This window comes from Nerophis lumbriciformis, linkage group LG31, assembly GCF_033978685.3.
Source record: "Nerophis lumbriciformis linkage group LG31, RoL_Nlum_v2.1, whole genome shotgun sequence".
NCBI lineage: Eukaryota > Metazoa > Chordata > Actinopteri > Syngnathiformes > Syngnathidae > Nerophis > Nerophis lumbriciformis.
This window is the reverse complement of record NC_084578.2, coordinates 1634971-1650940: the sequence shown is the minus strand read 5'-3', so window position 1 is coordinate 1650940 and position 15970 is coordinate 1634971. Positions and strand designations below refer to the sequence as shown.

General features: G+C 34.5%; 1 protein-coding gene across 2 annotated transcripts in view; it reads left to right on the top strand.

The window, feature by feature from the left end:
• The window catches only part of LOC133574081 (radixin-like), a 61462-nt gene that overhangs the window by 19100 nt on the left and 26392 nt on the right, over nt 1–15970 (top strand). For both annotated transcript variants that reach the window (XM_061926118.2, XM_061926119.2), the window contains exon 3: nt 11465–11548. In XM_061926118.2, coding sequence (XP_061782102.1) covers nt 11465–11548 — 84 coding nt within the window. The remainder of the gene's footprint in view (nt 1–11464; nt 11549–15970) is intronic.

Here is a 15970-nt window from a genome sequence, read left to right as displayed (position 1 = left end):
GGGGCCTCGGTCCCGGACCCCGGCGAGGCGTCCCTTCTCCGCTCCGTAAAAGTGTCCATCTCTTTTTTTTTTTCTTCTTATGTTGTGGCATATGCTGCAGGTGCCTGCTCGTTTTTCGTATGTGGGTAACAACATTTAACTATGTATATATATTTCACAATTGGTTTAACTGCCACCCGCCTGAATCTATTTAAAATCTTTTTTTATTTTTTTATTTCAACCGCCCGACCCGCGGATAATCCGCGGATAATCCGCGGACTCCGCGGTTGTGTCCGCAAACCGCGCATCTCTACCGTACCAGCTGATATTTGACACAGACCCGCATATCCCCATATAGCTGCCTGGATTATGCCTGTACATTATTCTTTGATTTTGGACCTCCAGAATCAGCATGTCCTCATCCACTTGTGTCAACAAGATGAAATGAGGTCTGAAAACCTTTGACAAGTTGACTTCATTAGGACCTTGCAAAGTTTAAAATACCATCCGCCCTAACACGGAGTATTTGATTTTAAATTTAAACCGGATACTTTAAGTTGTGTTTGTGCATGACTTCCTGTCCGACACTAGCAGATTTTGGCTAAATTGAAGGGATTTGTAGCGGCGTCGGGCAGAAATAAAGGCTCTGCGTGTCTTTAGTGCTGGAATGCAGAACGGAAACGGCATGTTGCTGACGTTCCAGGTGCGGTGGAAACAGATACATTTGACTTTAATGAAAACGGAAAGATTCCTCCACCTGGTGTGTGCCAGGCCGCGGCCGTTTGGCATTCAGTAGAAATCCGGGGTAAGGGTGCTGGCCTGGAGGGCATACCCCTTGAGGTCCTAAAGAAGTGTGGTCTCGACAACATCTTGCTTGAGTTCTGCAGGTTTGCCTTGCTAGGCAACAAGCTACCTGAGCTGTGGTCTCTCTCCTACATCATCCAAATCTGGAGACCTCTTGAAACCAGACAACTATCGAGGCATCAGCCTGACTTGTAATGCGGAACGGCAACGGCATGTTGCTGACGTTCGGGGGGCGGTGGAAACGGATACATTTGACTTGACAAAAAACGGAAAGAGTCCGCTGCCTGGCGTTTGCCGGTTCCGTGGCTGTTTGGCATTCAGTGGAAATCCGGGGTAAGGTTGCTGGGCCGGAAGGCATATCTCCCGAGGTCCTAAAGAAGTGTGGTCTCAACAACATCTTGCTTGAGTTCTGCAGGTTTGCCTTGCTAGGCAACAAGCTACCTGACCTGTGGTCTCTCTCCTACATCATCCAAATCTGGAGACCTCTTGAAACCAGACAACTATCGAGGCATCAGCCTGACTTGTAATGCGGAACGGCAACGGCATGTTGCTGACGTTCGGGGGGCGGTGGAAACGGATACATTTGACTTGACAAAAAACGGAAAGAGTCCGCTGCCTGGCGTTTGCCGGTTCCGTGGCTGTTTGGCATTCAGTGGAAATCCGGGGTAAGGTTGCTGGGCCGGACGGCATATCTCCCGAGGTCCTAAAGAAGTGTGGTCTCGACAACATCTTGCTTGAGTTCTGCAAGTTTGCCTTGCTAGGCAACAAGCTACCTGAGCTGTGGTCTCTCTCCTACATCATCCAAATCTGGAGACCTCTAGAAACCAGACAACTATCGAGGCATCAGCCTGACTTGTAATGCGGAACGGCAACGGCATGTTGCTGACGTTCGGGGGGGCGGTGGAAGCGGATACATTTGACTTGACAAAAAACGGAAAGAGTCCGCTGCCTGGCGTTTGCCGGTTCCGTGGCTGTTTGGCATTCAGTGGAAATCCGGGGTAAGGTTGCTGGGCCGGACGGCATATCTCCCGAGGTCCTAAGGAAGTGTGGTCTCGACAACATCTTGCTTGAGTTCTGCAAGTTTGCCTTGCTAGGCAACAAGCTACCTGAGCTGTGGTCTCTCTCCTACATCATCCAAATCTGGAGACCTCCTGAAACCAGACAACTATCGAGGCATCAGCCTGACTTGTAATGCGGAACGGCAACGGCATGTTGCTGACGTTCGGGTGGGCGGTGAAAACGGATACATTTGACTTGACAAAAAACGGAAAGAGTCCGCTGCCTGGCGTTTGCCGGTTCCGTGGCTGTTTGGCATTCAGTGGAAATCCGGGGTAAGGTTGCTGGGCCGGACGGCATATCTCCCGAGGTCCTAAAGAAGTGTGGTCTCGACAACATCTTGCTTGAGTTCTGCAAGTTTGCCTTGCTAGGCAACAAGCTACCTGAGCTGTGGTCTCTCTCCTACATCATCCAAATCTGGAGACCTCTAGAAACCAGACAACTATCGAGGCATCAGCCTGACTTGTAATGCGGAACGGCAACGGCATGTTGCTGACGTTCGGGGGGCGGTGGAAACGGATACATTTGACTTGACAAAAAACGGAAAGAGTCCGCTGCCTGGCGTTTGCCGGTTCCGTGGCTGTTAGGCATTCAGTGGAAATCCGGGGTAAGGTTGCTGGGCCGGATGGAATATCTCCCGAGGTCCTAAAGAAGTGTGGTCTCGACAACATCTTGCTTGAGTTCTGCAGGTTTGCCTTGCTAGGCAACAAGCTACCTGACCTGTGGTCTCTCTCCTACATCATCCAAATCTGGAGACCTCCTGAAACCAGACAACTACCGAGGCATCAGCCTGATTTGTATCGCCGCTAAGTTCCACAACCGCATTTTTTTTCAATCTTTTTTTTGTATCATAGGTGAAGAAGTTAACATGGCCGCTGTTGCCCTCCAAGCCTGTTAAGCAGCTTAGCAGCAAGGGGCTTTTAATGATGGCTGTCTGAGTGCGGACTGGTACACACAAACAGAGTCACCGGGTGGTCCTAAAGTCCCCAGAAGGACTCACTGCACAAACTCGTCGTATGACACACGTCTTGTATCCTATCCACAGCCTTGTGGAACCACCGACTTTGTAGCCTTTCTTCCATGCTGTAACTCCTCACTCTTTCCCCGCTAACCCACTAGACAATCCGGATAATCCCCATGGACCACTTCACCGCGTCTGTTCGAGTCTCTGAGATGCCCGACAAGCTCTTTCACCGCCGTCATCCAGATTAAGGACGAGTGTTCGAAGAACTGTTCTTCATTGACCGTCGGGAAAATGAATGATCCTTCAACGGTATTCAGCTTTCTCCAGCAGTCACACATGGAGTCCAAGCAGTTTGCTCATTAAAGACCTGCACCTGAACCTACCGTAAAGTCCGGACTATAAGCCGTTACTTTTGTCTTACACTTTGAACCATGCGGATTATAACACGGTGCGGCTAATTTATGGACTTTTCTTTGCTGACGACCATAATGGGAATAGCTTTCAAAAAAACAAGAATACACACTGAAAAGTCGTGTTGTTGTTTGTGCTATGGCGCCATCTTTTGGACAAGTTTGCTTACTGCAGGTGCCGGAAGTAGAATTGTCATTCCTACTCGTATGGATTCTTCATTCATCATTCCAAGCAACGTTTGTAAGGTTTACAATATAACTAAAACCATTCATACCTACTAAACCTTCTCATGTGTGATGTCTGTAAGAGTGTATATTTGTGCCTGCTATGGTAACGTAATCAAGCGTCATTAGCTAATATGCTAACGGGTTTACAAGTGTCTGTGTTAGTATTATTAACTTACAATGACATTCTTTTTGTGTTGTTTCACTTTCACAAATTCCTCAGTAAAATCACCAAAGCGTCACCGTGGAGTTATTGAGTCTGTTTAGCTGATTGGAGAGCTAGCTTGCGCAGCTAGTTGGTCCATGACCATGACTTCTGTTTTGTTCGATCTGCCGTTTTACTGCCGTGTGACAGTCACCGTTTTGGAAACAATTAAGGTATGTAAATAAACATTTACAGAATATTTCTAACTCATTACACAAGGTATATATATCTGCGACTGATAGTCCGGTGCGACTAATACATGGAAACATTTATTTTTAATTCTAAAATGTAGTGGCTTCTGCTCTATAGACTGTAAAATAGGGTATCTTTGTGTTACCATTCCACCAGGCGTTACTTATGTAATTGACGACACTGTCGCAGATCAGGCGCTGCCTTAAATTGACTCGGCAGCGCCACCTGTCGTGGTAGAGTGCGAGTTACGGGTCCTGCCGGTGAGAAACAAAAAGTGCCAAAAGTGTTAACTTGAAGAAATGTGCTTTTCTACTTGCAAATTCTTACTTACCGTATTTTCCGCACCATAAGCCGCCCTGGGTTATAAGCCGCGCCTTCAATGAACGGCATATTTCAAAACTTTGTCCACATATAAGCCGCCCCGTGTTATAAGCCGCATCTAACTGCGCTAAAGGGAATGTCAAAAAAACAGATAGGTCAGTCAAACTTTAATAATATATTAAAAACCAGCGTGATGTGGGCGCGCATGGAGTCGTATATCAACATGGACGGAGCTGCGTGAAAAAAGCCACCCGGCCTCTTCGCGTAAACTTCCCTTAACCACTCGCTCATCTTTTCTTCATCCATCCATCCCTTCGAGTTAGCTTTTATGATGACGCCGGCTGGAAAGGTCTCTTTTGGCAAGGTCTTCCTTTTGAATATCACCATGGGTGGAAGTTTCTGGCCATTAGCATGGCAAGCTAGAACCACAGTGAAGGATGACTTCTCATTCCCTGTGGTGCGAATATTCACCGTACGTGCTCCCGTTGTATCCACAGTGCGGTTCACAGGAATATCGAAAGTCAGTGGAACCTCGTCCATGTTGATAATGTTCTCTGGTCGGATCTTTTTTTCAGCTATCTTGTTTTTACAATATGCACGGAAAGTAGCCAGCTTTTCTTGAAAGTCTTTAGGCAGTTGCTGTGAAATAGTAGTCCGTGTGCGGATGGAGAGATTGCGTCTTTTCATGAACCGGAAACCTGTCGCTTAGTAGGAGCCATTTTGTGGTCTTTACAGATGTAAACACACAAAGGAAATGAAACGTAATATCCGCGCGCTTCTTCTTCTTCTTCTACGCGGGCGGGTGGTTGCTTACAGTAGAAGAAGAAGCGCTTCCTCTTCTATGGGGGCGGGTGCTTACCTTGGCGGTTGCTTGCGTAGAAGAAGAAGCACTTCCTCTTCTACGGGGAAAAAAGATGGCGGCTGTTTACCGTAGTTGCGAGACCGAAACTTTATGAAAATGAATCTTAATATTAATCCATATATAAAGCGCACCGGGTTAAAAGCCGCACTGTCAGCTTTTGAGTAAATTTGTGGTTTTTAGGTGCGGCTAATAGTGCGGAAAATACGGTACTTTTTTCTTAAAAGCAAAACTTTGAAAAATAACTTATTTCTCACAATGTTGCGGGGGTTTTTTTAAATACTTTTTTCTCACAATTTTTCAAAATAAATGTAAGTAATTATTTTCATAAAATATTAAAATTTAATTTTGTAAAATTATATACATTTGTCTTGTTTGTTTGTTTTAATTCTTGTATGACAACTTTTTCTCACAATATTGCAACTTTTTATATAAATTACCTTTTTTTTTTTGCAATATATTTGACTTACATCATGTAAAGTGCCTTACTTTTTTCTTAAAATGAAAACTTTTTTCTTAAAATTATATATTTTTAAATATTTACACACAATTCTAGTAAAATAACTTGTTTCTCTCAATACTACTAACTTGCTTTCTTTTGTGTGTTTGTGGAACATTTTTTGTGTGTTTTTGGAGTTTTGGCAGTAATTTCATTCCATAAGATAATACACATCATCTCAGCGCGGGCGCGTGTGGGCGGGTGCGTGCGGGCGCGTGCGGGTGCGGGCGGGCGGGCGGTTGCGTGCGGGCGCGTGCGGGTGCGGGCGGGCGGGCGCGTGCGGGTGCGGGCGGGCGCGGGCGGGCGCGGGCGGGCGGACGCGTGCGGGCGGGCGGACGTGTGCGGGTGCGGGCGCGTGCGGTCAGACCAGGAAGAGGGCGAGATAAAATAAAATAAAAAGTTAAAGAATTGACATTTCACATCTTGATGATTAGTGATTGATAGATGATTTTGAAGTTTATGATTAGCATTGCTATTAAAAATATTGGTGTCAAAGAACAATAGTTACTGTGTGCTAGAGTTAATCCTCACATTGCAAGCACAGACTAACAGGAAGAGCTTCCTGTCTCATTGATTGGCTGATGATGTGACCCCCCCCCCCCCCCCCCTTTGTTTGCTACCGTGGAAACCTTATCAACAAGCTGCAGTGAAGCATACACACATAGTGACCTTGAATTAAGGCAACATATGGCCCCGCTCACACACACACACACACACACACACACAGGACACAAAAAAAGTATTACAGTTTACACGTGTCCAAGCATGGTATCTGGGAGTCGATACCGGTCCTCAACGATACCAAATTTGAGTACTTTTGTGTGTGCTAATAAATCTCATTATTAATAAACTATTATTAATTGAATGCGTGGGTTCCCTCCGGGTACTCCGGCTTCCTCCCACCTCCAAAGACATGCACCTGGGGATAAGTTGATTGGCAACACTAAATGGTCCCTAGTGTGTGAATGTGAGTGTGAATGTTGTCTGTCTATCTGTGTTGGCCCTGTGATGAGGTGGCGACTTGTCCAGGATGTACCCCGCCTTCCGCCCGATTGTAGCTGAGATAGGCTCCAGCGACCCCGAAGGGAATAAGCGGTAGAAAATGGATGGATTGATGAATTAAATAATTAATTTATTAAATACTTATTAATAAATATTGTTTTTGTTGATTAAGTAATTTGTATTGCAACATTTAAAAGGGAGCTGATTATAATAAGTGCCGTCCAGTTGTGTCTTGTTTCATGATCACATTTCTGAGTCTCATTTGCAAGTATTAAGTTGCAATCACAAAGCCAAGAAGGTAGAATACACTCGATGGTGTCTTGTTGTGTCCTAAAAAGTGTTAGTCCTGCAGGCATTGTGCTCATTACACTCCAGCGGTTTGATTGTAACGTGCATCTTAGTTGTAGTTTTCATGAACACATTTGCAGGTGTTGAAATGGCCAAAGCTAACCAGTAGCATGTCGATAGCGAAGCCAATGTATATTAGCATCAACTAGTGCATTGTTTTTGTAGATTCGTCATTATCAAGAATCTATTTTATGAAATAGTAGTTTAGTTTTTTTTTTGTTTTAAATGTTCTGAATAAAAATCCTAATCAAAAACAAATAACCAATATTGATATTATTTATAGTGGGGTGTAAAAATGGATTCACAGCCTAATTGCTTTTATTTCTTTTTTTTTGTTAATTGAGTCATAATTTTGGAGAATGAATTTAAAACATTTTTTTAAATTTTTTGTTCATTTTTTTTTTTAAAGAAAAATGTTTTGTCTTAAAAAACAAGAAACAACTATTTTTGTAACTTGGGTGCTCAAAAAACCGATTCACATCCAAATAGCAATTTTAATTTCTTTCGATTCATAATTTTCAAGATTGGATTTAAAAAATATATTTTTTATTTAAATTTTTTTAAGAAAAATGTTTTGTATTAAAAACATGAACCAACTATTATTGACATCACTATTATTATTCATACTGTGGTGTGCAAATCATGATTTTTATTTATTCCCATTCTTAATCGATTCATAATTTTAAATAGATTAAAAATATATATACATTTTTTGCATAAAAAAAAAAAAATAATGTTTTGGATTAAAAACATGAAACAACTATAATTATATTATTATTATTATTATAGAGGTGCTAAAAATAATCGATTCACAACCAAAACGCATTTTTGTTTATTTAAATTCTAAATCAATTCATTATTTAGAAGGGATTAAAAAATAAAATAAAAAGTGTTTCGCTATTTTTTTTTATTTTTTAGAAAAATGTTTGGGTTAAAAATTATTATTATTATTATTATTATTATTATTATTATTTATATTGTAGCTTTTATTCATTTTTGGTTGTATGTGAATGTCTTTTCAATTGCTTGTACATTTCTCTCCTAAGTGTTGGATTGCTTTGTGTTTATTAGGTTGATGAATATGTGAATGTTATAAATAGTATTTTAACACTGTATATAATGAATATACATATAATTATATATATAATTAATTCATATAATTCATTTTTTAGTATTTGACTTTCATCATGTAAAATGACATACTTTTTTTCTTCAAATATATATATTTTTAAATATTTACACACAATTCTTGTAAAATGATTTGTTTCTCACAATATTGCATTTTTCTAAAAAAAATTAAATAAAATACTTTTTTCTCATGACATTACCAAAATGTTTCTCACCCCTCCCTTGCAAAAAAAAAACAAAAACAAAACAGAAAATGATTACAACATTGTATGTTACAGCCTTATTCCATAATGGAATTAATTAATTTTTGTCCTCATAATTCTACACACAATACCCCATAATGACAGTGTAAACATGTTTTTGCAATAATCTTGGCAAATTTCTAAAAAAACAACTTAAAAATCACATGTACATAAGTATTCACGGTGCTTCACTTTTGTTACAGCCTTACTAGAAAATCGAATACATAATTTTTTCCCTCAAAATTCTACACACAATACCTCATAATGGCAGTGTAAACATGTTTTTGCAATAATTTTGGCAAATTTCTAAAAAAAAATAAAAACATTAAAAATCACATGTACATAAGTATTCATGGCGCTTCGCTTTTATGCTACAGCCTTACTAGAAAATCTAATAAATTATTTTTTTTCCTCAAAATTCTACACACAATACCTCATAATGACAATGTAAATATGTTTTTTCAATAATTTTGGCAAATTTCTTAAAAATAAAAAAACGTCAAAATCACACGTACATCATCAGTATTCACGGCGCTTCACTTTCCCCACGTTATGTTACATTTTCATTGTAAAATTTTATACATTTATTTTTTTATATGAAAAAGTTTTCTTCGGAGTTTTTTGCAAATGTATTCAAAATAACAAAGTACTACATCACAGCCTTTTGTAACCCGTCTTTAAAAATTATTTTATTGTCATTTATGTAGCAAATAATATTATACAAAAAAAATTAAAACCATTTTTTTTTTTTTTTTTTAAAGTTTTAATTTTAAGAAAAAAGTATGCCGTTTTACATAATAAAAGTCAAATACTAAAAAAAACGGTATCTAAAAAAAAAATGGCTTTAATATTGTGAGAAAAATTGCTATACAATAATTTTTAGGAATATTGAGAAAAAAAAATACATTTACAAGACAAAATTATGTAATTTAACAAGATTAAAGTCAAATATATTATGAAAAAAAATACATTCTTTATTATTATTTCTTTTTAGAAAAAAGTTTTCATTTTAAGAAAAAAAGTACACCATTTTAATGAAAGTCAAATACTAAAAAAAAAGTTATCAAATTTTTTTTTAAATATTGTGACAAAAAGTTGTCATATAATATTTTTGGAGAATACTGAGAATTGTTTTGATAAATATACAAAACAAAAGTAAGTAATTTAACAAGATGAAAGTCAAAAATATGTTATGAAAAAAAAATATTTTTTTTTTTTTTAAAGAAAATTTTTCATTTTAAGAAATAAGTACGCAATTTTACATGGAAGTCAAATACTAAAAAAAGTTATTTAATTATTTTTTTTATATTGTGACAAAAATTTGTCACAAAAGACAAAAGTATGTAATTTAACAAGATTAAAGTCAAATATATTATATTAAAAAAAATTAAAACAATTTTTTTTCTTGAAAAAAGTTTTAATTTTAAGAAAAAAGTATGTCATTTTACATGAAAGTAAAATATATTGTGAAAAAAAGTTGCGATTTTTGGGAGAAACATTTTTGATACAAGAACTTTAGGAATATTCTGAGAAAAAATAATTTTACAAGACAAAATTATGAAATATATTATGATTAAAAGAAATGTTAAGAACTTTTTTGTAATATTGTGAGAAAACAAGTATTTTTTTTAGACAAATGTAATATTGTGAGAAAGAAGTGATTTTACTAAACTTGTGTGGAAATCTTTTTTTAAGTTTTTGTAAGAAAATAGTATGCCATTTTACATGATCCAAGTCAAATACATTGTGAAAAAAAGTTGCAATATTGGGAGAAAAAAGTTGTGAACTTTTAGAATATTCTGAGAAAATAAAATTACAAGACAAAATGATGTCATTTTACAATATTAAAGGCAAATGCATAATGAAAAAATGAAGAGAATACATTTTTTTAGTAATATTGTGAGAAAACAAGTATTTTTTTTAGACAAATGCAATATTGTGAGAAATAAGTGATTTTCAAGAATTGTGTGGAAATATTTTGTTAAATATTTATAAGAAAAAAAAGCATGCCATTTTACATGATGGAGGTCAGATATATTGTGACAAAAAGTTGCAATATTGGGAGAAAAGGTCGTCAAACAAGATTTTTTCGGAATATTCTGAGAAAAAAATATTTTATAAAACTAAATTATGAAATTCTACAAGATTAAAGTCAAATATATCATGAAAAAATATATATATTTTTTTGAAAATAACGTAGTTATATTGTGAGAAAAAAGTGAGAAAGAAGTGATTTTACTAAACTTGTGTGGAAATCTTTTTTTAAGTTTTTGTAAGAAAATAGTATGCCATTTTACATGATCCAAGTCAAATACATTGTGAAAAAAAGTTGCAATATCGGGAGAAAAAACTTGTGAACTTTTAGAATATTCTGAGAAAATAAAATTACAAGACAAAATGATGTCATTTTACAATATTAAAGGCAAATGCATTATGAAAAAATTAAGAGAATACATTTTTTTAGTAATATTGTGAGAAAACAAGTATTTTTTTTTAGACAAATGCAATATTGTGAGAAATAAGTGATTTTTCAAGAATTGTGTGGAAATATTTTTTTTAAATATTTATAAGAAAAAAAGCATGCCATTTTACATGATGGAGGTCAGATATATTGTGACAAAAAGTTGCAATATTGGGAGAAAAGGTCGTCAAACAAGATTTTTTCGGAATATTCTGAGAAAAAAATATTTTATAAAACTAAATTATGAAATTCTACAAGATTAAAGTCAAATATATCATGAAAAAAAATATATCTTTTTTTGAAAATAACGTAGTTATATTGTGAGAAAAAAGAGAGAAAGAAGTGATTTTACTAAACTTGTGTGGGAATATTTTTTTAAGTTTTTGTAAGAAAAAAGTATGCCATTTTACATGATCCAAGTCAAATACATTGTGAAAAAAAGTTGCAATATTGGGAGAAAAAAGTTGTGAACTTTTAGAATATTCTGAGAAAATAAAATTACAAGACAAAATGATGTCATTTTACAATATTAAAGGCAAATGCATTATGAAAAAATGAAGAGAATACATTTTTTTAGTAATATTGTGAGAAAACAAGTATTTTTTTTTAGACAAATGCAATATTGTGAGAAATAAGTGATTTTTCAAGAATTGTGTGGAAATATTTTTTTAAATATTTATAAGAAAAAAAGCATGCCATTTTACATGATGGAGGTATATTATACAAGAATGTTTTTTAATTGAATTATTGCATTTTTTTTGTTGCGCAGACGAATGTCCGCGTTACCACCATGGATGCTGAGCTGGAGTTTGCCATCCAGCCCAACACCACAGGCAAGCAGCTCTTTGACCAGGTGACACACACACACACACACACACACACACACACACACACACACACACACACACACACACACACACACACACACACACACACACACACACACACACACACACACACGCACGCACGCACACAACCGAGTGCTTTTCTCCAAAAAATCCCTCTGAGTCATCCTTTGTTATTCCTTGCACACTGGAAGTGTGTGCCAGTAGGTGCTTGGTCGGGTCTGGGCGGCTTCTGGTTCTGTCCAACACAGGACCCACAAAGACCTCTTTGTGTGTTCCTGTGTGCGGCTTTCTGCATTGTTACGCTTTCAATCAAAGGTTTCAATGATACACAGGAAGGACAACAAATGGGTGTGTGTGTGTGTGTGTGTGTGTGTGTGTGTGTGTGTGTGTGTGTGTGTGTGTGTGTGTGTGTGTGTGTGTGTGTGTGTGTGTGTGTGTGTGTGTGTGTGTGTGTGTGTGTGTGATAAAGCGGACACATCGCAGGTTAGCAGACGCTGGTGTAACAATAGGTGTGTCACATAAAGGCCTATTGTTAAAGATTGTATCACGTTTCTCTTAACACTACAACACCAGGGGGTTTCTTACACCTCCTGCAATTCCCAGGAAACAGCCAAAAGACTGTTCAAATTGACCACTCAACGACCGACAATTAGCCGCCTTTTCCTTTCTAAATGCAGCCACGACGTCAGAATGTGGTGGACCGCTCTAATGGTCCGTAGACTAGAAGGACGTTTGAGTATTTACGGAGTTCTCCTGTTGCTGTAAATATCTCTGCTCTGTCATAGTCTTTATTCAAGTGCCCTTGTGCAAAGGTCACATGGACTTTTTAGTTGGACCTTTTTATTTATTCAAGTTTTTGTTCCCCTAAAATTGTCCTGTAAAATGTCAACTTTTTTTCTCAAAATATTTCTGCTGTGAAATATTGTTCTACAATACAACTAACTTTAAAAAAAAAAACAATGAAATAAATACAAATAGAATATATATATATATATATATATATATATATATATATACAGGTAAAAGCCAGTAAATTAGAATATTTTGAAAAACTTGATTTATTTCAGTAATTGCATTCAAAAGGTGTAACTTGTACATTATATTTATTCATTGCACACAGACTGATGCATTCAAATGTTTATTTCATTTAATTTTGATGATTTGAAGTGGCAACAAATGAAAATCCAAAAGCATGAAGTGCTCTAAAACTTGCTGGTAGACTGCTGCGTTGACCCTGGATCTCAGGAAACAGAGTGGACCGACACCAGCTGGACTGCTGCTGAGTGGTCCAAAGTCATGTTTTCTGACGAAAGCAAATTTTGCATTTCCTTTGGAAATCAAGGTCCCAGAGTCTGGAGGAAGACAGGAGAGGCACAGGATCCACGTTGCCTGAAGTCTAGTGTAAAGTTTCCACCATCAGTGATGGTTTGGGGTGCCATGTCATCTGCTGGTGTCGGTCCACTCTGTTTCCTGAGATCCAGGGTCAACGCAGCCGTCTACCAGCAAGTTTTAGAGCACTTCATGCTTCCTGCTGCTGACCTGCTCTATGGAGATGGAGATTTCAAGTTCCAACAGGACTTGGCGCCTGCACACAGCGCAAAATCTACCCGTGCCTGGTTTACAGACCATGGTATTTCTGTTCTAAATTGGCCCGCCAACTCCCCTGACCTTAGCCCCATAGAAAATCTGTGGGGTATTGTGAAAAGGAAGATGCAGAATACCAGACCCAAAAACGCAGAAGAGTTGAAGGCCACTATCAGAGAATGCAATTACTGAAATAAATCAAGTTTTTCAAAATATTCTAATTTACTGGCTTTTACCTGTATGTATATATGTGTGTATATATATATTTGACCTTAATCTTGTAAAGTGACACACTTTTTTCTTAAAATTAAAACTAAAAAAAAAAAAAAGACTTATTTTTCCTAATTTATTTGACTTTAATCTTGTTAAATTACATAATTCTCAATATTCCTACAAATGTTTGTATGACAACTTTTTCTCACAATATAACTGTTATTTTCAAATTTTTTTATTTTTTTTTCATGATATATTTGACTTTAATCTTGTAGAATTTCATAATTTTGTTTTATAAAATATTTTTTTCTCAGAATATTCCGAAAAAATCTTGTTTGACGACCTTTTCTCCCAATATTGCAACTTTTTGTCACAATATATCTGACCTCCATCATGTAAAATGGCATGCTTTTTTTCTTATAAATATTTTAAAAAAATATTTCCACACAATTTTTGAAAATCACTTATTTCTCACAATATTGCATTTGTCTAAAAAAAATACTTGTTTTCTCACAATATTACTAAAAAAATGTATTCTCTTCATTTTTTCATAATGCATTTGCCTTTGATATTGTAAAATGACATCATTTTGTCTTGTAATTTTATTTTCTCAGAATATTCTAAAAGTTCTTGTATCACAAATTTTTTCTCCCGATATTGCAACTTTTTTTCACAATGTATTTGACTTCCATCATGTAAAATGGCATACTTTTTTCTTACAAAAACTTAAAAAAATATTTCCACACAAGTTTAGTAAAATCACTTCTTTCTCACAATATTACATTTGTCTAAAAAAAAAATACTTGTTTTCTCACAATATTACAAAAAAGTTCTTAACATTTTTTTAAATCATAATATATTTCATAATTTTGTCTTGTACAATTATTTTTTCTCAGAATATTCCTAAAGTTCTTGTATCAAAAATTGTTCTCCCAAAAATCGCCATTTTTTTTTCACAATATATTTTACTTTCATGTAAAATGACATACTTTTTTCTTAAAATTAAAACTTTTTTCAAAAAATAAATTGTTTTAATTTTTTTTAATATAATATATTTGACTTTAATCTTGTTAAATTACATACTTTTGTCTTTTGTGACAAATTTTTGTCACAATATTAAAAAAAAAAAATTAAATAACTTTTTTTTAGTATTTGACTTCCATGTCAAATGGCGTACTTATTTCTTAAAATGAAAACTTTTTTCTAAAAAAAAAAAAAAAAAAATTGTTGTTTTTTTTCACAATATATTTTTTTGACTTTAATCTTGTTAAATTACGTACTTTTGTCTTGTACATTTTTTTTCTCAATATTCCCCAAAAATATTGTATGGCAAATTTTTGTCACAATATTAAAAAAAAAAATTTAATAACTTTTTTTTAGTATTTGACTTCCATGTCAAATGGCGTACTTATTTCTTAAAATGAAAACTTTTTTCTAAAAAAAAAAAAAAAAAAAAAAAAATTGTTGTTTTTTTTCACAATATATTTTTTTGACTTTAATCTTGTTAAATTACGTACTTTTGTCTTGTACATTTTTTTTCTCAATATTCCCCAAAAATATTGTATGGCAACTTTTTGTCACAATATTAAAAAAAAAAATGAAATAACTTTTTTTTAGTATTTGACTTCCATGTCAAATGGCGTACTTATTTCTTAAAATGAAAACTTTTTTATAAAAAAAAAAAAAAAAAAAAAATTGTTTTTTTTTTTCACAATATATTTTTTTGACTTTAATCTTGTTAAATTACGTACTTTTGTCTTGTACATTTTTTTTTTCAATATTCCCCAAAAATATTGTATGGCAACTTTTTGTCACAATATTAAAAAAAAAAATTAAATAACTTTTTTTTAGTATTTGACTTCCATGTCAAATGGCGTACTTATTTCTTAAAATGAAAACTTTTTTCTAAAAAAAAAAAAAAAAAAAAAAAAATTGTTTTTTTTCACAATATATTTTTTTGACTTTAATCTTGTTAAATTACGTACTTTTGTCTTGTACATTTTTTTTTCTCAATATTCCCCAAAAATATTGTATGGCAACTTTTTGTCACAATATTAAAAAAAAAAATTACATAACTTTTTTTTAGTATTTGACTTTCATGTCAAATGGCGTACTTATTTCTTAAAATGAAAACTTTTTTCTAAAAAAAAAAAAAAAAAAAGGTTTTTTTTCACAATATATTTTTTTGACTTTAATCTTGTTAAATTACGTACTTTTGTCTTGTACATTTTTTTTCTCAATATTCCCCAAAAATATTGTATGACAAATTTTTGTCACAATATTAAAAAAAAAAATTAAATAACTTTTTTTTAGTATTTGACTTCCATGTCAAATGGCGTACTTATTTCTTAAAATGAAAACTTTTTTCTAAAAAAAAAAAATAAAAAAAAAATTGTTGTTTTTTTTCACAATATATTTTTTTGACTTTAATCTTGTTAAATTACGTACTTTTGTCTTGTACATTTTTTTTCTCAATATTCCCCAAAAATATTGTATGGCAACCTTTTGTCACAATATTAAAAAAAAAAATTAAATAACTTTTTTTTAGTATTTGACTTCCATGTCAAATGGCGTACTTATTTCTTAAAATGAAAACTTTTTTCTAAAAAAAAAAAAAAAAAAAAAAATTT